This window comes from Notechis scutatus, chromosome 3, assembly GCF_049901735.1.
Source record: "Notechis scutatus isolate UNSWTSFEM ecotype Mainland chromosome 3, rNotScu1.2, whole genome shotgun sequence".
Classification (NCBI taxonomy): Eukaryota; Metazoa; Chordata; class Lepidosauria; order Squamata; family Elapidae; genus Notechis; species Notechis scutatus.
The window spans coordinates 24,986,644-25,011,842 of record NC_142011.1 but is presented as its reverse complement, the minus strand read 5'-3'; the positions used below and the strand labels follow the sequence as shown (position 1 = coordinate 25,011,842).

Here is a 25,199-nt window from a genome sequence, read left to right as displayed (position 1 = left end):
AGAATTAAATTTGGAGAGAACAGTACATGGCTCACAGTATTCTTGACTGGGTGGTAAAGAAAAGTTATTCTCCTACAGCTGCAAGTCTTTTAACATAGCAGAGGGGAAACAGGAATTTTAAAGACACCTAAATATTATTTTTCTATAAGAAAAATTAATGATTTAGATTTGAAGAAAAAAAATACTCCTTTCAGGAAAATATTTCTTAGAGATAAAAATGCTGAGGGAAAAAGGAAGAAACCTGGAAAAGAAGAAAGGAAATACATTTGGTGTATATGATACAGAACAACTATCAGTGAAAATCATCTTGTATTTTGAAAGATTCTTAGTTGGAAATGGGAATTGTCTCCAAGTTGCTGCCCTACAAACACATTGGATTAGAACTGTTTTGAGTCATTATGATCTTCAGTCATCAGAAATCATATTGGCTGGGGTGTACAATCAATAAATTGTAGGAGACCAAGATGAAGCACCAAAAACTTTAAGCTCCTCTGAATAGTTACGGGAAAAGGCAGCATAAAAATATTTGAAATTAAAAAAATAAGTTTGCAGGAATCAAAGCCAGTAATTATTACCACAGAAATATGATAGTAATATTTTAGAATCCTGAGAGAGCACAGAATAAGTGGCATGGATTGGGACATTAAGCAGGACAGTTGATAAAGAGGAAAAGGGAGAAGAAGAAAAATCAAGTTAACCAGAAGAGATGGGGAAGAGGAACAGAGACCAATGTCAAAGAGTTGCTTCTCAAGAATTTCTTATGAAAGGGAGGTCTGGTCCTTAATTAAAGCTCATGTTGCTTTACTTTTGCCTAACAATAGCTGAAGAAATAATTAAGGCAGAGATTTTAGTTCAGCAGAGGACATGCTACCCTTTCCCCTGCTACTTTAATTATGTGCCAATGGTGACAGTCAGAAAGTTATCTGAACCGAGCTTCCCACCCCACACTAAGGGGTGGGGGGGGGGAGATCACCTGCTCAGATGTTGCCTATCTTAGTTAACAGATAACAGATAATCAGAGTTGGAAGGGATCTTGTAGGTCATCTAGTCCAACCCCCCGCCCAAGCGGGAGACCCTACACCATTTCTGACAAATGGCAGTCCAATCTCTTCTTGAAAGTCTCAAGGGATGGCGCTCCCACAACTTCCGAGGGCAAGCTGTTCCATTGGTTGATTGTCCTCACTGTCAGAAAGTTTCTCCTTATTTCCAGGTTGAATCTCTCCTTGTTCAGTTTCCATCCATTATTCCTTGCCTGACCTACAGGAGCTTTAGAAAATAGCTTGACCCCTTCCTCCCTGTGGCAGCCCCTCAAACATTGGAAGACCTCTATCATGTCTCCCCTGGTCCTTCTCTTTACTAGATTACTACCGTACTAGTTAAAAGACAAAGTTGGAAAGACCGGGGCCCCAGCTTGGTCGGTGGAGCAGCTCCGTGGTTACTATGCAGGGGAGAGACACGGAGTCCGGGATCGGACCACGGAAGGCACGAAGGGAAAGAAGCTTCTCCGGGGAGGGGGTCTATCAGAAGTGCGAGTCATAGCCTAGAAAGGATGGCGGGCAAGGCGTTACCTTGGGGGGCAGGCTGAAGAGGATGGGCAGCAGCAGCAGCGGAGCGCACAGAAGCACCAAATAGCGGCGGATACACCACACTTTCTTCACTACGGCTCCCAGCGCTGCCATACCCTGACAAAGACCCCACGGGACCGGCTTAAAGGAGACCGGCCGCAGAGCCGGGACAGAGGTTTTATCTCAAGGGAGGGGGAGGAGGGAGAGGCAGGGTTTTTCCGGGGGAGGGGGGATTAGCGGGCCGGACCGGAGCAGGGAGGTGTTCCAACCGATTCCTGCTCCGTCCCAGCCCTCGAGCCCCACAAGACGAGCCTCCAAAATGTCGTTGGCTCCGCCTGAGGGCCAGCCCTCTCACGCCGTCTCTTACTCGCCCGAGAAGAGGAATCGAGAGGGCGGATCGGCGCCGCAACAGTCCCTGCTGAGGCGGCGCCCGGCTCTTTTTTAAAAGGGTGCTGGTTGGTTCGTGGGAAGGCGGCGAGAAAAGTGGCAGCGTGGTTCGGAAGTGCAGCGGGGTGATGAACCTCAGCCCTGCTCCACCCAACCCTGGCAGATCTCGTCTTCTGACATCAGTCTGCCCAACGGTGGCTGTCGTTTTCGAGCAGGGATTAAATATAAGTGGTCCTCTACTTCATACAGTTCGTTTAGTGACTGTTCAAAGTTACAACGGCACTGAAAAATGTGGTTTATGACCATTTTTCACACTTAGGATCTTGGTGACATCCCCATGATCATGTGATCAAACTTCAGATGCTTGGCAACTGGTTCATACTTATGACCGTTGCTGTGTCATGTGATCACATTTTGCGATCTTCTGACAAGCAAAATCAATGGGGAAGCCAGATTCACTTAATAACCAAGTTACTAACTTATCAACTGCAGTCATTCACTTAACAAGAAGAGTCATAAAACGGGGCAAAACTCAGTTAAATGTCTCACTTAACAAGTTTTGGGCTCAAATGGTCATAAGTCAAAGACTACCTGTACTTGAGTCCGTCTTTGCCCTTCTTCCATATTTCTCTAGTTCTGTTCATTCCATTTTTGTGGAATTCACTACTGGGTACTTTATCAAATTTATAGGCTGCCCATCTTACCTGAAGGTAACTCTGGCTGGCTTACAATCATGAGAAATAACTATATAAACTACAAACATAAATAAATTAGTTTAAAATGCAGAACTTCATGGCTCAATTAAAAAGGGGGGAGCAGGATGGGGAGAGGTGGGAGCTATTGTTGATTGATCAGAGGGACACTACAGTTTCCTGGGTCTGTTAGGTGACACTTTCATAGAGGAGACTTGAAGCATGTCCACCCTGGCCCAGATCTCACGGGACAGGCAAAAAATTAAAAAAAAAAGCAGTCTGTCAAATAATTGAGCCCTATTCCATGAATAGTTTTAAAAGCAGTAACTTAAGTCTTTGAATTGCACCTGGAATTTTGTAGGAAGCTAACACAATTTGTGGAGCAGCAGCATTATATAGATGTGCTATTGTGAAGCCATATTTTCTGCACTGCCATATTATGGACCAGTTGCAAATGTCTACATGTTCTTTTAGGGCAATCCCATGGACAGTGCACTTCAATAATTCAAACAGGAGATGAATGGATGATAGCAGGGTTTCCTAACCTAGGAACAAGAATAATTCTTACACAAGATAGATTTGCATCTTGACATGGTACTGTTTGCTCTTCCAACAAGAGCCAGGAGTCCCAAAGGGACCCCCAAATTGCACAATAATTCTGAATTCAAAACTAAAGATTAAATGTCCCCAGAATCAGGACACCCCAAGCCAATGCCAGTCAATCTAGAAATTATGGGGCCTGATGTCCAACATAACTGGAAGAGTGAGGCAAGCCCATGCAGAATCATCAAATTCCAAAGTGACAATATAGATTGTTATCTTTTGTCTGTGTTTTGTCTCTGTTTGATAAAAATAAACCTAATCATTTATGTATTGATTTTTGTCAGATTTCTAGACCAAAGCAACTCTGATCAGCTTCATGAGATTTAAAGAAACAGTAATATCTGAAAGGATAAAAAAACAAAACATGTTTCAGAGTTTCGGTCATTGTTTTTTTTGCCTACCATTTAAAATATGCTATATATCATCTAGAGTCATTGCATTGATTGAGGCAGCTCATAAATTGAACAAATAAATAAGTAAATGCTTACAGTACATTCAGAACCAAATATATATACGGGAAAGGTTGAATTTGTAATCATATAACAAAATTTAAATTGCAGCATTATAATTTAAATCAAGCATCACAATCATCAATGCAAATGGAAAGGAAGATACAAAATCCTACATGTGATGGAGTAGTTAGAATACACATTCTCTTCTGTCCCAAAAATACCAATAAGAATAGCACTTAGACTTACATACAGCTTCATAATGCTTTATAGCCCTCTAAGCGGTTTACAGAGTTAGAATATTGCCCCCAACAATTTGGTGCCTCATTTTACTGATGTCAGAAGGATGGAAGACTGAGCCAACCTTGAGCTGTTCAAGATCAAACTCCTGACAGCGAGCAGTGAGTTGACCTGCAATACTTCATTTTAACCATTGTGCCACCATGACGCATCTTAAGGGATAGAATGAGAGATTTATTGAGATGTTTTGTACTGTATTGGTATTAACTAAAAACTTTCATTTTGCACACAACTGGCAAGAAGCGAATCAAGATGAGTTTAAGATGAACCACCAAAACCCAAAAGCTACTGAGAACAATGGGAGACTATTGAATGAAATGAAGGGTTAAAGGACAGCATAACACATATATGTCAAAGGTTATATATAAACAGTTGATAAGGCATTCTGTAAACAAACAGTTGTTTGCAAAAGACTAGATGTGTATACTTAAGTTACTTTGTTAAATGAATATTTGTGTTACAGTGCTTCTATTTATTAATCTATTTAGGATATGATCGTATGGTCTCTGGCCATTCACTTATTCTGGTGGCAGCCAGACAGTGTTTCATCCTCTTCTACAGAATAAGGAAGCACTGATTCTACACTGAGACTATTTGGCAACAATTGACCATGCTGGTCTTGTGTAACAAAGTTCCTTCTATTTGAAAAGATCTTAGCCAGAATCTGTGCAAATGTCAAAGCTGTATTACTAGGGCTAAGACAGCAGGTACATTTTCCATGTCAAAGGCTAACTTACATATTTAAAAAAAGCATTTCAAGAGTTTTCTCAGGGGAAAAAAGAAGGAAAAATGTTTACATTTATTGCATCTACTAAGCCAGGATGTAATCATAGCTTGTGTTAGGGAAATTCCAGAATTCATAGGGGCATTTGAAACTATATGGGCATGCCTTGAAAAAAACTCATTCTATAGGGTCATCCATTCTTCAGACAATTATCAAATATTAATCCTTTTTTACATGCACAACATGAGCTGTCTGAATTAAAGTAAATCACACAAAACAATGGAGTTATTTCTGCTTAATATGAGCTGGACATTTAGACTCATACAACATTTTTAAATAACCCAGTTGGACATTATGAATATGTCTAAATGTTGGGTTTATAAATGTGTCTAAATGTGCAGATAAATTTATTTTATTTATTTATTTGATTTGTCACTCACTTACAAGATAATAGGTATAAGTATAAACATGAGTAAGAATACAGGAAATAGATATGAATAAATGGGGACAATATGACAGGGATGGTAGGCACGACGGTGCACTTATGCACGCCCCTTGCATCTTAGATCCAAGGATTTATTTACACATGTTCACTTATTTTATGCATGTAAGGTGATGTGTGCAGCAAAAAGGTATAATTTAAGAGATTTGTTTTGTTCCCAAAGCTTGCCTAATAAAATAACAATTTATACATAAGCAAACCTTATCATAACTGGAATGTTACAAAAAATCAGCCATCACAGCTTTCCAGTACCATAAACAGAGAGAAAATTGACAATAGGGAGGCAAAACAAAACCAGTCATTTCAACAAGGGAGTTCGTTAGAGAATCTCAGCTACAGGCAAAAAGAAAAAAATATCACACAGGCAAAAAGAAAAAAATATCATGCCATGTTTTATCATGAAATAGAAGAAGAGATCAAAGCATAGAAAGATAAGAGGGCGAGGGACAATTATCAGCTGGATTTGCCTTCTGTCTCACTGATGTTTACAGTCAGAAAAAAAAACTTTCCACAGTAAGAAAACAAAATAACTTCTCTCTTTTCCCATTTTTATATTACACATAATAGATCTTAGCACTTGTTCTAGACTTTAATAAATAAACCTTGTAACTGTGACAGACAAAAGTAAGATTAGACAGAAATCAAGCTTTGTTCTTCCTATATAACTATCCAGCAAGAGAGATGGAAGTACTTGAGGGAAGGAATAGAATTATATAGTAGCTGTAAAGCAATTCCATCACAGTGAATTGAAACTGCAACTTACATTGGAGGTGCACAGGAAAGGCTCAATTGGATAATTATTGGATTAATTTGGAAAGAAGGAAATCCTCAATTCACAATACAATCACAAATGAAACTTCTTCTGGGCGGCATCTCAGAATGCCCTGTTGATTTTGGAAAATTGTAGTGCCAGGTAAGCTATGCTCACCTTTTTGGAATAGGATCTTTTCCAACTGCTGATCTACAGCATTACCTGCAGAAAAAACACTATTAGTCCTACTATACTACTGCCTCCAATGTTGATCCCTATTCAGTTTCTATTGTATTTGTTCCCAGTCATGCCAGTATTAAGAGCCTCCGTGACGCAGTGGTTAGAATGCAGTACTGCAAACTACTTCTGCTGACAGCCAGCTGCCTGCAATTTGGCAGGTCGAATCCCACCAGGCTCAAGGTTGACTCAGACTTCCATCCTTCTGAGGTGGGTAAAATGAGGAGCCAGATTGTTGGGGAAAATATGCTGACTCTGTAAACTGCTTAGAGAGGGCTGTAAAGCACTATAAAGTGGTATATAAGTCTAAGCGCTATTGCTATAATGCTGTCCCGATTTTTCATATGCAGCACATGATAAGCACGGTGCTTGGCTGACTCTTCTAGCTTTGTAGTTTACTCTTTTCTCCAAATCACCAGTCAGTAGGAAATACCCCTGCCAATCACCAGAAAAGGAGAGGGCCCAGTTGTAGGATTCTACTATCTGTAGCAGCAGTTTTGATTGTACATCTTGATCAGTCAAAACATTGATTCTGAATCCCCAATATAAGATATTTATTTAAAAATTATATGGCAACAATATAGCACTTAAAAAGCAATATATTAAGTACATCATAAAACACATCAATATTTAAAAGGATGATCTAATGATGAAATAAACAATATTCTAATATTTTCTTCCTAGATTCCAATGGATCATCTGGGTCTATGCATCCCACTGATCTGTAGATTCTTTCCTGTGTTGTGGAATACATTTTGAAGGCTTTAGATTGGCTATAATATTACTGTTGGCATGGTTATAAAATAATACACAACATCAAAATCATATAATTCTTACTCTTTGATGCTCACTGTCTTCCCATTTATTTTTACACTTACTTCAAGATGTTGGTGCTGATATATCATTTAACAATTAGGATACCTCTGGCAGTATATGCAAAAGAGGCTTTGTCATATTGACATTGCCCAGATGTTGCACAAATGAATGACTTTTCAATTGCATTGCCTTTAGTTCTTTGGGTTTTGTATTTGATGTTTTATCATTAAAAGTCATTATTTTAATTTAATTTTTATTTATTAAATTTATATGCTATCAAGTTGATGTCAATTCTTAGTGATCACATATAGATGTACCTTCTAAAGAATCAGAGCTATAATTTGTGATTTTTAATAGGAGAGTAGAGTATGAGGGTTATTTGATCTTAAGAAATGCATCCTCTAATTTGTATAGACCATTGTTGCCGAATCAATTGTGGTTTATTTCATTAGGAACCCCATACATGCCCAAGTGACTGTATCTGTATATACAGATATATAGAGGTATTATACAGATATATACAGGAAAATATGTTGCAAGGTATTTTCTTTGTCACTGAAGATACCTTTTAAACTACATGTTAAAGGTGAAATACAAATCAGGGTTTATAATATATAATTTACTGTAATAGTTCTGTTCTATTGTTTTTCCCCCTTTGTTCTCTTTTCATTAAATAAAGAATATATTAAATTCTTAGCTGGGGAAGGAACAATGATCAGAGCTTAGTTGGAAAGGGAGAGCGACATCTGTTGGCTGTAGACAATATTTTACTTTTCACCAAGTCTTGACGCTCAAATTAAGCTACTTTTGGTTTGCTTCTACAAAATACTGTATTCATTTCCATTTCAAAATACTGTTCAATTTTCCTTCAATATAGAAAAGATTTTTAAAATATACTAAGGTTTTCAGGTTGCTGACTTTTCACTGCAATCATTGTAACTGTATCTTTAATAGCAACTTGTTTTGTAGTTATTAACTATTTTACACATGTGTGAAAATAATCACTTGCTGAGTTTAGTTGTCCAATCTTTTATTAAAGGTACAAATACAAATGAGGGCAATTTTCATTTGGTGACTAAACAAGTATATGCTTCACAGCAGGTGTGCCTGTATGGTATGGTCAAAGGTCAAGAGATTTGTGGCAATGCAGTTAAAGCTCCACTCAATTTTAATGTGCAGACACCCCTGGTTTTTAAAGTAAATTAATTGCTTATAGTAAACAGCTTCCTTAAATAAAAAGCTTCCTTTTAGGCAAGGAAGCTGGGCTGAGGCACACTCATCCTATGCAGGTCATAGGGATCCTTGCATTAATTTGAGAGTAATGGAAAATAAGCAGATTTAGGCAAGGAAATCAGCATACAGCAATAATGTCTGGGAACATCATCCCCTCCTACCAACTGTTTTTTAAAACAAAATCCCCAGAAATCATTTTGTTAGGAAAAAAATCGCAAGCACTCATTTTAAATGGATATCACAGTTTTTATCCATTTACAATTTTGCACTTGCAAAAATACGTTCAATTATTATTCCAGACTGAATGGTTAAGCCAATCATTGGCTCTTAGTTGTGGCATTTTTTTTTTACTGCTGAGAAAATCCACAGGTATTTATCAATATTCATTCTCCCTCGTTTCTCAAAATAGTCTTTTTTCCACCTGGGAAGTCATACCAGTAGACAGGCCATTATCATTTCCAATCTTGTTGCCAGCTGCAAATTACTTCCAGGTGTATTCTTATTTGTCCCAGGAAATAATCAAGAGTTCCTAATTTGAAAAAAAAACAAAACCATTAACTTGTTTAATTGGGAATCTGTCATTTTGCAGTACTCTCAGAAGATAAATACCATAGTATTTTATATTATTTTGGATACCAGGTTAAAGAAAATTTTATCTGGTTGTATTCAAAGTTAGCACTATCAGAGGCTGTATCAGATGGGCCTTATCACACCAACATCTTCAGTTCTATTTTATCCATCCCCAATGTAGCCCCAGGAAATAAAGGATAAACAGGGGATGGAAGCCTCATGACTGGTAAACTCCCATTCAAGAGCTGTGGTGGCACAGTGGTTAGAGTGTAGTACTTGCAGGCTACTTCTGCTGATTGCTGGCTGCCTGCAATTTGGCAGTTCAATTCTCATCGGCTCAAGGTTGACTCAGCCTTCCATCCTTCCATGGTCAGTAGAATGAAGACCCAGATTTTGGGGGCAATATGCTGACTCTGTAAACTACTTAGAGAGGTCTGTAAAGCACTGTGAAGCGGTATATAAGTCTAAGTGCTATTGCCATTGCTTTTTTCATGGGCCATTCTAGAGCTTCAGTTTTGCCTCAGAAATGGGAATGGACAATTATTTCCCCAGTTAACAGTTTGCCTGACACTACTGACCAGGGCAAGTGAGTTAGTGTAGTCCTGGGGTAGCTTAGCATTGAAGCTAACCCCCTATGAGTTAGTTGCTGAGGTTAATTAACTGGGTTAGAGTGTTTGCATGGAGCAGTATTTTTGCTCCCAGAGCAAGTTAACAATGTTGTGCAAACAGGGCCAGAAGTACTTTGCCTCTCAAAGGTCCCACCAGCTGTAAAATCTGGGGCCATTCTCTCCATGTTCACATTACTTGCATTCATAGGGAGCAGTCATGGCCTTGATTGTAATAACTACACCATAACATTAATAATTAGAAATGAACGTCTTCAAAGCTCTCTGTAGGCAAAATTTAATCTCCTTGCCACAGTATGTGGTATTTTCACAGATGACCATTTCAGACCGAAAGCCAAAATGTGCTGCTGTGCATCCTGCAGTGAAAGAGTATCAGAATGCAGGTCAGGTCACATTTAAGCTATTGCCTCACTGCTTTTCTATTCATGTGGCTTTATCTAGAGTGCATTTTTGCCCCCCTTTCAGCCCACATGTTGTTTGGTCAAGGATTTTATCAATTCAGCTGTCTAAACGGACAGTATATTTACAATTTCTACACCCTATTTTAATACTCTGTGTTCTACTCTACAAATAAGCCTCATATTTCTCAATTTCCATCACTGATGTGACTCTCAGAAGGCTTTTCCTGGGGTACAAAACATTGGTGCCAACTACAAAGTCTGAGTGAGAGATCCCAACATTTAACGGATCCTTATCTTGGAACCAGTTCACATGGATCACACTAGGAGAAAAATGTCTTGTTCAGCAGTTTTTAATGCAACCTGCAGTAGGAATTCAGAATATTCTGGTGTGAGCTCTGTTGGATGAAAACAGGCAACTGTCTTCAAGAGTGAAGACATACGCAAGACATGCTATGATAGAAAGGCCATTTGAGGAAACATAGCAAAATGCCTGTGGGGTTCTCTCTTCTGCCTGACTTTCATAATTCTGGGATTTGCATGGCACGATGGTAGCAATTTCATGAATATATCAATCTACTTATGGTGGCCTAACATGCTTTCAAAATTTCAAATGTGTCCACTAGCCAAAATATTTAGGGAACATTTTGTGTGACTCTCTCTCTCTCTCTCTCTCTCTCTCTCTCTCTCTCTCTCTCTCACACACACACACACACACACACACACACACACACACTCCAACGGCTGCTCTAAGTATTTTTCAAACTTTGCAATTTCCTTCAAGTGTTTTAAGTTTTTGTATAAGGAAGAATTACTGGATCCAGCTAAAGAAAATCAACATATTATAATCAGCTTTCCATCTCTTTATTAGATGATCCTCACATTACAAACTGAAACTATTTGGAAACACCAAGATGAAGCATTCTATTGTAAATGCTATCTATGATTACTAGATGTTAATTAATCCTGAAAACAAAATTGTGGAGTTTTTTCCCCCCCTGATGCTAAGGAACATAATTAGGAAAGGGAACATAGGCTCAAAGGGAGCCAGGATATTTTGGCATCTTGTAAAAATCTAAAGCACCTGATTAAGCTGTAATGAATTTTTTTTTAAAAAATGATTAGTTTGCTGAAATTATAAATGCTTGTGGAAAACAGGAGTAAATCTGTGAGTCCAGCAGGGCAGTCCATAAAAGAGGGGTGGATCAAGATGGTGGCTATAATTGGCTTAGAGCCACCATGCATATAACACAGGGTAGAACTTCAGTTGCAGAAGTTAGAGCCACCATTTTGATATCCCTCTCTCCCTCCCCCCCCCCTCTCTCTCACACACACAGACAGCTTTCAACTTCCAGAATTCCCCAGCCAGCATGCTTGAAAAACTCTTCTAAGTTCCAGTGTTGATACTGAAAACGAACTACTGGATTGTGGTGTTTGTTCTCCAAAGTTCTCCAAAGCCCCCATGACCTAGCCTAGAGCACTGTGTCTCAACCTCAGTAAACTTAAGACATGTGGACTTCAACTAGCATTCTCCTGAGAAATTCTGAGAATTGAGGTCCACAGGGGCACAGGGAGAGAACTGCACTCCAAAAGACCTATTTCCAGCACTTTTCTCCCCCCACTCCTGTTCCTGTAATCAGAGAGCATAGGATATTTCAGCAATTTTCCCTCCTGCTCTTTCTTTCCCACTGTCAGCTTTCTTGTGGACAGAATTCCTTACAATAGGGATCACAAATGCAACTGGTAAAAAAACCCCTCAGTATTGGTTGGAAACATGCAGATATTATTATTATTATTATTATTATTATTATTATTATTATTATTATTATTATTATTATTATTATTATTATTATTATTATTATTATTGTTGTTGTTGTTGTTATCATTATCATTATCATTATCATCATTATTATTTCTATATGGTTCAGAGACTGCACAAAAGCGCTGTAGACCAGTCTTGCCAGCTTTCAGATGAATGGATTTCAACTCCCAGAATTCATGGCTGGCTGGGGAATTTTGGGAAAGTTTGAAAAACACTGGTTTAGACATGCCAATGACCCCCCGCCCCAAAAAAATATATGCTGGAAGAGACCTATGGCTATTCAGAAAGAAAGACACGGGGCTGGCACTGGGGTTGAAAAAGTTCCCCTCCTCTCATGCAAGGAACGCGAAACAATTGGGAACCGGAGAAGAAGGGAGCGTCGCGGACTAAAATTATACCCTGGCCGGTGGAACCCTGAATCCACGAGGAAATGGGCACATGGCCTGGAGCAACTTTTCTAGCAAGTAAGTGAATACGCCTCTGACACGAGCAGTCTCAGGCGCTAGGACGCTTGCAGGGAGACGAGGTCTCGAACTCATATCTGCCGAGCATTCATAAGATACTGCAGTTGCTCTTTGCCGCTGCGCTACGGTAGTTTTGGAAACGCCCAGAGTGTTTTTAAGTGAACAAGATGGGAGCGGATTCTGCTAAACTGTTCTGTGTAGATTATGTGCATTTTTTGTGGTGTCGTAACCGTCGTTCTCGGTGTCTCTTTTGATTTTTCGGCATTTCTGGTGTGACGATCAGCTTCATCCCCCGGAGTGCGTGGCCTTTCATGGAGTTTATACGATCTTTAGACGTTTGCAACCCACCGGGAAAGTAAATCCGGTCCAGTCCATCGCTCCCACCAGGTCTCTTGGAAGAGTTGTCAAATATTTTAAATACCGGATGCCTAAGAGGGCAGTTCTTAAACCAGGACGCGGCTGCATGCGCTTACTCCGGTGTCGCGCTTCTAAGGAACCCAGCAGACAACCTGCCGCCTGTAACGCCACGCCTTGAATAGGAGAGCGGAGGCGATACAAAATCCACGTACTGTACTACATATGCAAGGAGGAAAGCTAATCCTTTCCCACTCACTAGTTTTCCTAACTAAAACACCTCGCTTGTATCTGCCTTATTAATATATATTATTTTTCTCCCTCTTCTGGTGCTTTGGCAACTATTTGAAAGAAACTTTGCATCCATGCACCTTTCTATGGCTGAAGTTTACCTCAGGTCCTAAATCCACACAGAAATAAGCTAGTTTTTTCTTTAAAAAAAACAACAGCTACTGCATTATCCGTTCTGTTCATTGTATTGTTTGCCAAATGGAAAAAGACGTTTCAAAAAAGCTTTTATGGAAGACAGGATATTTATTGGCATTGCCCCTTTTTTCCTTTGCTATAAGTATTGTATACTGTAACAACTTCATAACAGGCAGGTAATGCCCAGGTAAATATTTTGTATTTTGTGCTCATTTGCCACTTCTAATTCTGGGAAATACTGCATGCTGGGAAACGAATATTTACCTGCCACATAATTATTTACAAAAAACTTGCAGAAGAAAAACTGTCAAGTTCCATTAATTTAATAAATTTTAATCAGATTTAATTACTTAATTACTATAATTAATTCTATGGAAAGCCACATGGGTGACTTTGGGCCAGTCACACTCTTTCAGCCCAACACATCTCACTGTTGTTGTAGGGAAAATAGGAGAAAGTATTAGGTTTAATATAAAATATATTTATAGAAATAATAAAAGCTGTATCTTTATTATCTATTTAGCAAGAGTTGCTACAGGAAAAAAGGGAAACTTAGCTTAAATGTTCTGTAAATGAATTTCCATAATTTATTTCATTTTACCAACCTAGTAAGCAACTGCTAAACATTATTAGTAATTTCTAATAATTTATACAAATATATGCTTTACTAGGTTGCACTTCTGTGCTTTCTGAGAAGGTAACATAGCCTGTATGATTTTTTTAATTTTTCTGTTCTGAAAGCTCAAATAAGCTCCAACTTTGAAGGAAATCTGACATTAGTACCTTTTTCTATTTTTTGGAAAAACTCTTAAGTGATTCTGCTATCATTGATAATATGTGTCTAGACTAGCATCTAATCTGTTGTAACCTTCAGGTGATACATGATCTCCTTCCTATAGGTTCAACAGGATATTCATTTAAATTAAAATCCAAAGGACAAAAATAACCAAGAGGCGCAAACATTACTTCATTTCTTCCAGTACTCAGAACTGCAGTCAGATAGTCCATCTTCCATGGATATATTTAGAAGAAAACTCTACTGGATTCAAAGTGGGCTTATGTGAAAGACTTATGACCCTCAACCTCTTTGGAATAATATATGCATTTGAAATGTCAAAAACCCCAGGGGCATTTTCACAATAGAGGTACTATGAATGAAATTCACACTTACTCATATATCAGAATGATATCTGCCACATTCCCTACTAAGTACACTTAGTTATGTTTTAATTCTAGACAGATGAAAATGCATCAAAACGAAGTACTGGATTGCAGAAATCAACGATTATGAAAATCAGATGCTTTCTTAGAAATAAACATGAAGATGGGCTGACCTTTTGTTTTGCATTATGCAACTTACTATTAAAAATACTAATCAAAGGAGTAACTGGTCAAGGGGACAAGTCTGGCAGGAAACAAGAGGAATATTCACAGGCATATTCCTATTCAATTGCCATGTGCCCCCAAGGAGATGAGTAGCAAACAAATCTAATAAATGAATGTTGAGAATACATAGTACATAATACAACTGGTCTAACACCACAGATTGTAACAGATTTAGGGATATTCAACCCTGTAGTTATTAACAATATTTATTGAGGCCATAAATGTACTCTTGGCATAAAAGGGAGTGATGCAAATAAAATCTTAAGAGATTAATAGGAACTTGCAAGTCTTGAAATGGCCCAAATTATTTGAATCATGACTGGGTTGCATAAGATATTACATCAAGGATTTTCATCTTCACAATAGGATTGTGGGTCAAATTCCAACCGATTCAGGAAATAAACAATTACAAAGAAGCAAATACCAACTTCTGTTCTTGAATTTTTCACTATTATTATATAAATCTAGTAATAAAGTTCCAGTACATATGAAATAAACAGCCAAATTCAATTTTATTATTAGACATAACTGAAAATATTTAAAGCACATATAAAATTTACGTTCCTCTTCTTTTTCTCCGTGTTGTCTGCATTCTTTATCCAACCATAGATCTTTTTCTTCCTCTTAATCGTACTTCATCCAGCTTTTTTATCACTGGAATTGATTTTTTAGATGCAGCTGAATATTTCTTCAACAGTGCTTCAAACAGAGCTGCTGTATTTGGATGGGTACTCAAAAAGGCTTTCTCTAAGACATATAAATCAACACCCTTATCCTCAGGAAGGCCAGAAATAAAACTTAGTCCGAAATCTATTAATGTCAATTCCAGATTCTGCGCTGGTGGTCGCAAAAGCATGTTAGAAGTTGTGAGATCCCCATGAATGAGATCTTCATCATGCATTCGTGCCAATATCTCCCCTATCTTTTCAGCTAATTGAATAAGATTGCTGATACCTTCACCAGATTGCTGCTGGGAGATTATATAGTCCCGAACAGTAGTTGATCCTACAATGTCTTCAAGATATATACAGTTGACAATATAATCCACAAAGTACACAACAGGTGCAGAAATCCCTAAAAAGAAGACAAAAAACATTAGTTGGTGGTGATTATATCATCTTAGGAGATAGACTAATGTTCTGAAGAAAGTATTTTTCGATGCTTATTTTCCTTCAGAAAAACCTGTTACCATTCTACCTTTTCCTTATCATAGGCATGTGCTAGTGTATGCCATCTTTCTTGCTTTTGAGCTATAAAACAATTAACATATTGCCATGCTATTTGTAGCTGGCTATTATGAAAAGCTACAGAATCTAGAAAATATAAGGGAGAAGCTGGGAATGCTCATGTAGTGACAAGATATGACTAAGAAGTGCATTTAAAAGTCTGGGTCAGAAAAAATACTGATTTTAAAGCTGGCATGTTTTATTCAATAAAACTTGCACCCTATCTTTCCTCCTTCAAGACACTCACATAGCACTCTGCCCTCTATTTTTCTCTAACACCCTTAAAGAGGATATCAGCTGAGATGAAAAGCTGGCTCGAAATCACCCAGTGAGCTTCCATGGCCGAGTATGAAGCTCACAAGGTCATGGCCACTACCCAAAGCAGTCTGATATCCAATTTAATTTAGTAAGTTTAATTGAAAAGATGTAAAACACAAGCTGTACTTGATCAGGAACATACTCTGGCTTTTACCATTAATATTTCCTATGGCAATGTCTATGAAAAATTAAACTGATGACAGCAAATGGAATTAATACATTAAAATTGAAAGATTATAGAAAAAGGATTTTTGTAATATTGAAAAAAAAGGTGGTGGTATATATTTTCCAAATAGGACACACTGAAATATGTTTAACCTATCCATTACTTTTTAAAAAATTAGATCTGACTCCTTAGCCATTTCAGACAGTCCCTCCAATTAAGGGAAATAAAAAAAAACTTTGAATCACGCTCTAATAAAAACTGATCAATATTCGAATTTCCTCATATATATTTTCCTTTGTCAAACGGGCGCTATTTTGGACTCCCTCTTTTAGCCTATTTAGAATAGGGTGGAAGCGGATCTAACTCTTCTTTGATTGGCCGCCCTGTGAAGCCCACCCACTTCCTGCCTCATCCAATCCCTGGCTAAGCCCCACCCCACCTGCCCGTCGACAGCGTAGCAACGAACGGGCCTCCTGTGCCGTTCGCTTGTGGCTGAGCCTCTCATCCATCGTTGGGTGCCGGTAACGTTTCGGGAACCGGAGTTTCATCACCGTCGGTCTCCCTAAGAATTGGCCCCGATAGAGGCGGGCTTCGGCTCCCTGCTGGATCAACTGTAGGCCCTCCATGGGAGGAAGGAATCCTGGTGGATCGGCTTCGGCCGACCCGTCCTTGGAGTTCGATCCTGCCATGATGGCAAAATGGCCCGGCCACCTTCCTCTTTTAGTACGCATGCGCAGCCATCCTAACCTAAGTGGTGTGCGTGCGGTGCGGAAATTTCGCAGTTGAATGAGCAACGTTATTGGAGTTGTAAGCCTCAGACCATTAAATGTCAGTAAGGAAACTGAGGAAAATCTGCCATCTTGTGGTCGGCTGTGTGTTTGCAATCTACATTTTGTAAACCGTAATAAAAGTAAATTTTCCTACATTCTTTCTGGAATGATAGGGCTAGAATACCATGAAAAAAATCTGAAGAATCTGAATTTGGGGCTGCGCTGCATAAGCTGCGCTGCATAAGCTGCACTGCATAAGCTCCCTGTATGTTCCATATCGCTCCTTCCTACAGACATTCAGATTTCCTTATTAGAAAATTCAGTGGGAGTTCCGTCCCAAGTAATCTGTGCTTTCCTGATTGTTGCATTACTGCTCCTCTAATCCCCTAATTTGTTTTTATTTGATTTCTAACTTAAAATATATTTGGAGATTAACCTATTTTTCTTAAAAAGGCAATTTGGTGTAGTGGCTAAAAGATACCAGATTAGAAACGAAGACTATGAATTATAGTTCTGCCATACTCATGAAGCCAATAGGTATTTGGACCAATCCCACACTGTCAGCCTTAAGAAGAGGGCAAAAGCAAACTGCTTTTGAAAATGTTGCCAAGAAAACTACTGGGACTTGTCCAGGCAATTAATTACCTGGAATCAAGATTGAGTTGAAGACATTCATACGTACACGTAAAATTGTGTTTATTTATTGCTTTCAATCAACTCTTATGCATAAGTATTTTAAGAAGTGGGTCCCCCAAAAAGGCTTATTCTAGCAAATACTCTTACATGCATTTAAGAATGCTTAGCAACAGAAATTTTGGGCTCAGTTGTGGTTGTAAGTCAAGGACTGCTGTGTGATACAAAATATGTGGCCCAAGACAATTCCTCTTCCCTCAGTGTGGCCCAGGCAAGCCAAAAGGTTGGACATGCCTGCTGTTAATTAATGAAAATTGCTACTCTGAAAATACTTACTAGATCACGGGTATCAAACTCACGGTGTCATGTTGCCATCACGTGAGATATCATGATGTTTTTCCCCTTCATGGAGCTATTGTGGCCGTGGGCTGCATGTGACATCCAGCCTGCGGGCCTCCAGTTTGACACCCCTGATCATCCACACTTAGAATATATTGCATAGGATTTAACTGAATGCCAGAATTCAAGCTGAAATGGGAAGTGAGAAAGGGAAAACTCAGTGAAAATAGTCTTTTTAAAGCAACAGCTTAAAGTTCTAGGCCTCTCTTAGGCATGAAAACTGTCTGGATGACTTTGGACTAGTCACCCTCTCAGCCCAACTACCTGAGTTGTTGTTATGGAGAAAATAGGAGGTGGATTAAGTGTGTTTGTTGCCTTGAATTATATATAAACAGCCAGGGTATGAAATAAGAAGAACAGAGTTAGGACACCATGTAAAATCACAAGACCTAAGACTGGCTTGTAAGATATTGTGTATGAGTATGGAGTCAATTACTGTCAAGTTTCAAAATTTATGTGCAGAGCTCTTCCTAAGATCTCTAAAATAACTTAGAGAAAGTTCATGTCATTTTCAGGTTGATGCTGTACCTAAATCTTCTGAAAACCTTAGTCCTATAATAGTAAGAAGTGATATAGTAACATACAAACGTAATAGGATAGTGACTGACATGTCTGTATGTATGGAGCCCCCAAATCTGGTCTGGGAAAGTCCAGATGCCTTCAACCCAAAGAATTAGTTTTCCGTATGTCTTTGGCGCCATTTAATGGTCATTCAGTTGTGCCCTAGATATGGTAAAACTACAACATATCCATGGAGTTTTGAGGCACCAAGAGATGCTCATCTTGATGTTACTAGCTCAAGAATCAAGTACTGTGTGTCTTGATTATTAGCTGTCAGAGATTAACAGTGAAGATAAGCTACCATCTTCCTGTCCTAGTTTTTAAGCTCCCCCCCAAAAAAAAAAATTGGTCAAGCATTATATGACACAAAGTGCTGGATTAAATGGGCTGTTGAACTACTGCAGTAGGACTCTTCTCAAATTTTATTTCAAAATAAATTATTCTTTGATAGAATGAAATGGACATGAAAAGCAGTGCCATACTTCATTTTTAGAAATGCCTTTCTCCTCATTTTGCTACCAATATGAAACCTGGCATGATGCATCTGAAAAGCACGTAGTCATACTCTGTACAGTAAATTCTGGAAATTGCTTGATATAATTTGCATATTATTAAAATGGAAAGTTTATCTTTTTTCCTATTTACCCATTATATTGAAATTATTGTTTCCCTTTTCCTGTCTTCCCTAAATATGAAATTAATCTGTCAAAAGTATAGGCAGTGGATTATTGTAGTTGTTTTGCCTGCTCTCTAAAGTTACACATATTTATTTCTTCTTCCCATGTCCCATTTCTTATCTGTAGAAAAATTCATAAAACCATCTTTTCAGTCCTGGTGTCAGCAGAAAGTCTAGAAAAGATAATTAGAAGTACCAACATCTAATCTTGATTTAATAAACCAACTTTGTATTCCTTCCTTTTACTCCCAACAGACTTAATCTTTAGTTCATTCAAAAATTGTTGTAGAATTTGATTTTTCTTTGTTTCTTCTTTGCTTCACAGCACATAGTTCTTCAATGTTTTAACAAGCTTCTTTTGTAAATCCAATAGGAAAAAAATATCTAAATCACCCTCTTGGTTTCTCATTTGTACCTCACTTTCACTACCTCAGTAGTTTCTTTTGTAGATTCAGTGAAACAACCATTTCCAAATCATTGTTTCAGCCTATCAGTTATAAATACCCTTTCAATATGAACTCTATTTTGTCAGATAAAATTTGTTTTCCGTCTGAAATTTATTTAGTAATATCTTTTGGACATAAGTCTATCTACAGAAGCAGACATTATTACTGATATTGTTGATATTGAGACTACTGTTTTCTGATTCCAGTCTTCAAAAGTTTCCTTCGGTATTTATATCATCATAATGTTTTCCATCATCTTATAGGCCCATATGTCTTTCTTCAACCTAAAAACCATAGTCCCCTCTAGTGTCCAGTTTTTGAAATAATGAAATATATGAAATATATTGTCTTGTAAAAACCAAAATGGATCTATTTAACATAAGAAACAGTGCTTTATAATAATTGTATTTGTAAAAGTTTCAGTATTCCAATTTTATCTGGATTTTTAGTCTGTTTATAGCATTCTGAAATCTTATTTAGCTCTTTGCTATTTATTTCAGATTCTTTAAATTCTTAAACTTATGATCAAAATATTCTTTCATCCAAGCTTGAAAATAGACTCACCCAGCATTTTCAAATCTGTAATTCGAAAGTTCTCTCATAGCTTAGAAGCAGTCTTTTAAAAGTCTTTGTCACAGTTGCAAACAAGATGGCAATCCTGTAATGTCCAAATGCTGAAACTTGCAGAAAATAGCTGTCTTGCAGTTTCCTCACAAGGAGCAACTATCTGAAACAAATAAGTGATTTTCCATTCTCTCATTAAGAGATTCTGAGGGACTGGTCTACTCAATGTTTTCACAGAACTGTCTTCAGTTTTCCATACTTCCCACCTGAGGTGTGAGCCCAGTTGTTGAATGCAGGATATGGACCAAATCCTAATAAACTAAAATATCAGCCTGGGAAGAAATGAAGGATTGTCACTGTCATATTAAATACTAGACCAAGCATGGTGATCAGCAATTGTTCTAGTTAGCAAATCCTTCCAACATCATTTCTGAATCCATCTTTCAAAACCCCACTTCCTTCAACATTACTGATTTTATGGCTTTTCTTCAGTATCTTATCTGAAGTCCTTTTGAACCATTTATAAAATGTAACCATTCGGGATAAACATTTTTTAATGTTTCCTCTGAAACTGAAATTTGAAAAAGGAAACAGTAAGCCAATCTATAAAATGTCTAGAGAGCTGGCTTATTTAAATATGAATTAGAAACATGAAAAAAACCAAGTTTGGATATACACCCCTCTGACTAGAACAGATTATCTTCAGTTATATTCCCAAACACAGAGGAAATAGGAACCAACTTAATGTGTTTAAAAAACAAGAGTGAAAATCCAAAGAGAGACATTGTTGCAACAGTTTGTAATAAAAGAAGGTTTTTGAAAACAAAGTGTCTTCATTTAAGGCACAAAGCAACAATTTCAAGGACAGCAAATTGATTGGTGTTAGTTACTCCTAGGAATCCTTTGATCATAAACCACACTTGAAAAGGTGTTACAGAACTTTATCTTGTGTGCAGTTAAATACACTGCTCAAAAAAATAAAGGGAACACTTAAACAACACAATGTAACTCCAAGTCAATCACACTTCTGTGAAATCAAACTGTCCACTTAGGTAGCAACACTGATTGACAATCAGTTTCACATGCTGTTGTGCAAATGGAATAGACAACAGGTGGAAAGCATAGGCAGTTAGCAAGACATCCCCAATAAAGGAGTGGTTCTGCAGGTGGTGACCACAGACCACATCTCAGTTCCTATGCTTTCTGGCTGATGGTTTGGTCACTTTTGAATGCTGGCGGTGCTTTCACTCTAGTGGTAGCATGAGACGGAGTCTACAACCCACACAAGTGGCTCAGGTAGTGCAGCTCATCCAGGATGGCACATCAATGCGAGCTGTGGCAAGAAGGTTTGCTGTGTCTGTCAGCGTAGTGTCCAGAGCATGGAGGCGCTACCAGGAGACAGGCCAGTACATCAGGAGATGGAGGAAGCCAACAACCCAGCATCAGAACCACTACCTCCGCCTTTGTGCAAGGAGGGACAGGAAGCACACTGCCAGAGCCCTGAAAAATGACCTCCAGTGGGCCACAAATGTGCATGTGGCTTCTCAAATGGTCAGAAACAGACTCCATGAGGGTGGTATGAGGGCCCAATGTTCACAGGTGGGGGTTGTGCTGACAGCACAACACTGTGCAGGGCGTTTGGCATTTGCCAGAGAACACCAAGTCTGGCAAATTCGCCACTGGCGCCCTGTGCTCTTCACAGATGAAAGCAGGTTCACACTGAGCACATGTGACAGACATGACAGGGTCTGGAGACGACGTTCTTCTGCCTGCAATATCCTCCACATGACCGGTTTGGTAGTGGGTCAGTAATGGTGTGGGGTGGCATTTCTTTAGGGGGCCGCACAGCCCTCCATGTGCTCGCCAGAGGTAGCCTGACTGCCATTAGGTACCAAGATGAGATCCTCAGACCCCTTGTGAGACCATATGCTGGTACGGTTGGCCCTGGGTTCCTCCTAATGCAAGATAATGCTAGACCTCATGTGGCTGGAGTATGTCCGCAGTTCCTGCAAGATGAAGGCATTGATGCTATGGACTGGCCTGCCCGTTCCCCAGACCTGAATCCAATTGAACACATCTGGGACATCATGTCTCGCCCTGTACACCAACGCCACATTGCACCACAGACTGTCCAGGAGTTGGTGGATGCTTTAGTCCAGATGTGGGAGGAGATCCCTCAGGAGACCATCCGCCACCTCATCAGGAGCATGCCCAGGCATTGTAGGGAGGTCATACAGACATGTGGAGCCCCCACACATTACTGAGCCTCATTTTGACTTGTTTTAAGGACATCAAAGTTGGATCAGCCTGTAGTGTTTTTAATTTTGAGTGTAACTCCAAATCCAGACCTCCATGGGTTGCTAAATTGGATTTCCATTGATAATTTTTGTGTGATTTTGTTGTCAGCACATTCAACTATGTAATGAACAAAGTATGTAATAAGAATATTTCATTCATTCAGATCTAGGATGTCTTATTTTTGTGTTCCCTTTATTTTCTTGAGCAGTGTATATACAGTTCTGCTTTTTTAACAAGTTTGCTAAATGGCTAAGAAGAAAAACAATAATAAAACAAAAGGCAATCCTAGTCTAGTCCAGACTGGGTCTGTAATGTTGCAAAAGAAACCTGATATTAACAGAAAGTAAACAGTTTTATTATGACACAGAGATAGAAAATGAGCTCTTAGATTTTTTTTCTTGCAAGGAAGGAAGGAAGAGAAATAAAGCTTCTTAAAGAAAACCACTATAGAGAGAGAGAGAGCGCAAAATAAGCAAGGAATCAATCAGTTATTCCTGACCTGTGACATACATTCTTTGTGAGCTGTTTTTATGGTTTTCAATAATTTTTAAAATCAATAAGGATTGGAACTTTTCAACTCCTGAAAAATAATGGACAGAATAAAACACAAACCCTATCCCCTTTGCTTACTTGTTAGTATCACACACACACATATTCAAAAGGATAGGATTTGTGTTGTCATTTACTAATTTGATCTATATCCCAAGATTCCATGATGTTAGAGTAAAATTACTTAGGATACTTACAAGAATGTGAGAATTGCTTTGCTAGATGAGGTCAAGGCTCATCTTAATCAAGAATCTGGTTTCCCACCATAGCCAACTAGATCAGGGGTCCCCAACCACCGGTCCACGGACCGGTACCGGTCCGTGGAACAACTACCGGGCCACTGGCTTGCTGGCCGCCGCCATCTTTTTTGATGAAAAAGTGCTTCCAGTGAGCTTTTCCGGTAGAAAGCTCACCGGAAGCACGTTTTCATCAAAAAGATGGCGCTAGCGCTCGGTGAGCTTTTCGGGTAGAAAGCCATTTCTACCGGAAAGCTCACCGAGCTCTAACATCGCCATCTTTTTGATGAAAACGTGCTTCCGGTGAGGTCACCGGAAGCACTTTTTCATCAAAAGATGGCGGCGCCCAGCTGTTGCCGGTACCGGGCCGCGGCGCCCAGCTGATGCCGGTACCGGGCCGCGGCGTAAAAAAGGTTGGGGATCACTGAACTAGATGACCTCTGCTATTGTTATTCCCCTCTGCAAGTGGTGTTTAGAGGCATGATAGTCTCAACCTGGAATTACCACAGAGTCTTTAAGACAGATCTGTTCTTGATGGATGTGTCTAGTCTCCTTTTACAGCTGTCTGTTACTTTCCCTCACATGTCATAATGAATCCCATAGGTTAATGGAAGAAATGCTTTCTTTTAAGGTTGTTCAAGACCTCAGATTTGAAGGGGAAAGGTGCTTCAGTGTGCAAAACAATCCATATATGGCCCTTATCTGCAACCCCTACATGTAAACACAACTTTTTCTAGGGATCTTCCTAGAGTTGCAGTGGGCAGCCATGGATCCTAGAAGATCCAGTAGCTTAAAGCAATTGCCAACAGATCTTTTCTTTTAAATTCTTTATGGAAATTCAAGATATTAAAAAATGTACAAAATACAAAATATTAAAAAGATTTGCAAGTTTCTGTAGAAGAAATTATGTCAATATCTTTCAACATCACTTTCTTGACAGTACCATAAATGCCGTAGATACACATATTTTACAGTTATTTATCATATTAGTGATATTAATTCACAATGCTTTGCTACTATTAATAAACAAAAATATTTCATCTTTATAGGTCAATAGTTCAAATATGAAAAGAAGCATCATGTTAATAGTGTGTGTGTGTGTGTGTGTGTGTGTGTGTGTGTGTGTAGTCAGGAGTAATTATAATCTATGTATTACGTTTTAACATTCCATAAGCATGGGGGGAAATGGAGTACACATTTTTAATAGTTCGATATATGTATTTCTACATTGGTATTTATGAATCCGAATATAGATATTTAATTAAGTTTCCATTTTTCTAACAGTTCCTCCTTTTCTACAGCTTCTCCTTTTTCCTGTCTATATACTAGTGTTTGAATTTTATTTCCTTTTTTGACCTTTCTTTATCCTGTTTTACTGTCTAACCATTTATACCATATATTCCAGATTAAGTAATACTCTGAGTCCTCTTTGTCCTTTAATTTCAGTGTGAGTCTGTCCATCTCTGCACAATCCAAAATTTTGCAAATTATGTCATTTGATGGAATGGTAGACATCTTCCAGGTCTGAGCTAGCGCAATTCATGACACCATTAATATATGTATAATCAAATATCGAATCTTTTGGGGATTTCTCTTTAATGATTCCCAGGAGGCAATTGCCAACAGATCTTAATGAGCACTCCTGTGGACACTGAAGCACCTTTTTCTGTATACATCCAGAGTGCCTTTCTTTGTCTATTTTAAATATGTTTTAATGCTTCACTGGCTATTTTAAGAGAGAGAATAAATTCTCTATCCACTTCATATTATTCCACACATAATTGTATCTTAAATCTTAATGCTGTCCCCTTTAACAGCCATTCTTAGAAATTAAAGTTTCAAATGTTCTAGCCTTGTATATATTTATTTCTTTTTAATAATTGTCTCATGCATTTATTAAGTTTAGGCAAGGAAGGCTGAAATTACTCATTACTATAAATCTTACTTTTAAATGCCTCTCCAGTTCTTTCTTGTCTTAATGGCTGATTCACAAAGGGGTTGCTGACTTTAATGTGATTCCTTGGAGAAAAAATACATCTTCAGTATATCTTC

General features: G+C 38.5%; 2 protein-coding genes across 3 annotated transcripts in view; both read right to left on the bottom strand.

Moving 5' to 3' along the window:
* SLC13A3 (solute carrier family 13 member 3) overlaps positions 1 to 1,716 on the bottom strand; it is a 48,280-nt gene extending 46,564 nt beyond the window's left edge. For both annotated transcript variants that reach the window (XM_087959332.1, XM_026665012.2), the window contains exon 1: positions 1,569 to 1,716. Coding sequence is in view for 1 of the 2 variants with exons in the window: in XM_026665012.2 (XP_026520797.1) it covers positions 1,569 to 1,679 (111 nt within the window). In the remaining variant the exon portion in view is untranslated. The remainder of the gene's footprint in view (positions 1 to 1,568) is intronic.
* A 13,077-nt stretch (positions 1,717 to 14,793) lies between these two features.
* On the bottom strand, positions 14,794 to 16,746 carry TP53RK (TP53 regulating kinase). The gene is made up of 2 exons (XM_026665011.2): positions 16,455 to 16,746; positions 14,794 to 15,379 (listed from the first exon to the last, which is right to left on the bottom strand). Exons 1-2 carry the CDS (start codon positions 16,744 to 16,746, stop codon positions 14,901 to 14,903), a joined length of 771 nt encoding a protein of 256 aa, XP_026520796.1. The 3' UTR covers positions 14,794 to 14,900.
* Positions 16,747 to 25,199: the final 8,453 nt, after the last annotated feature.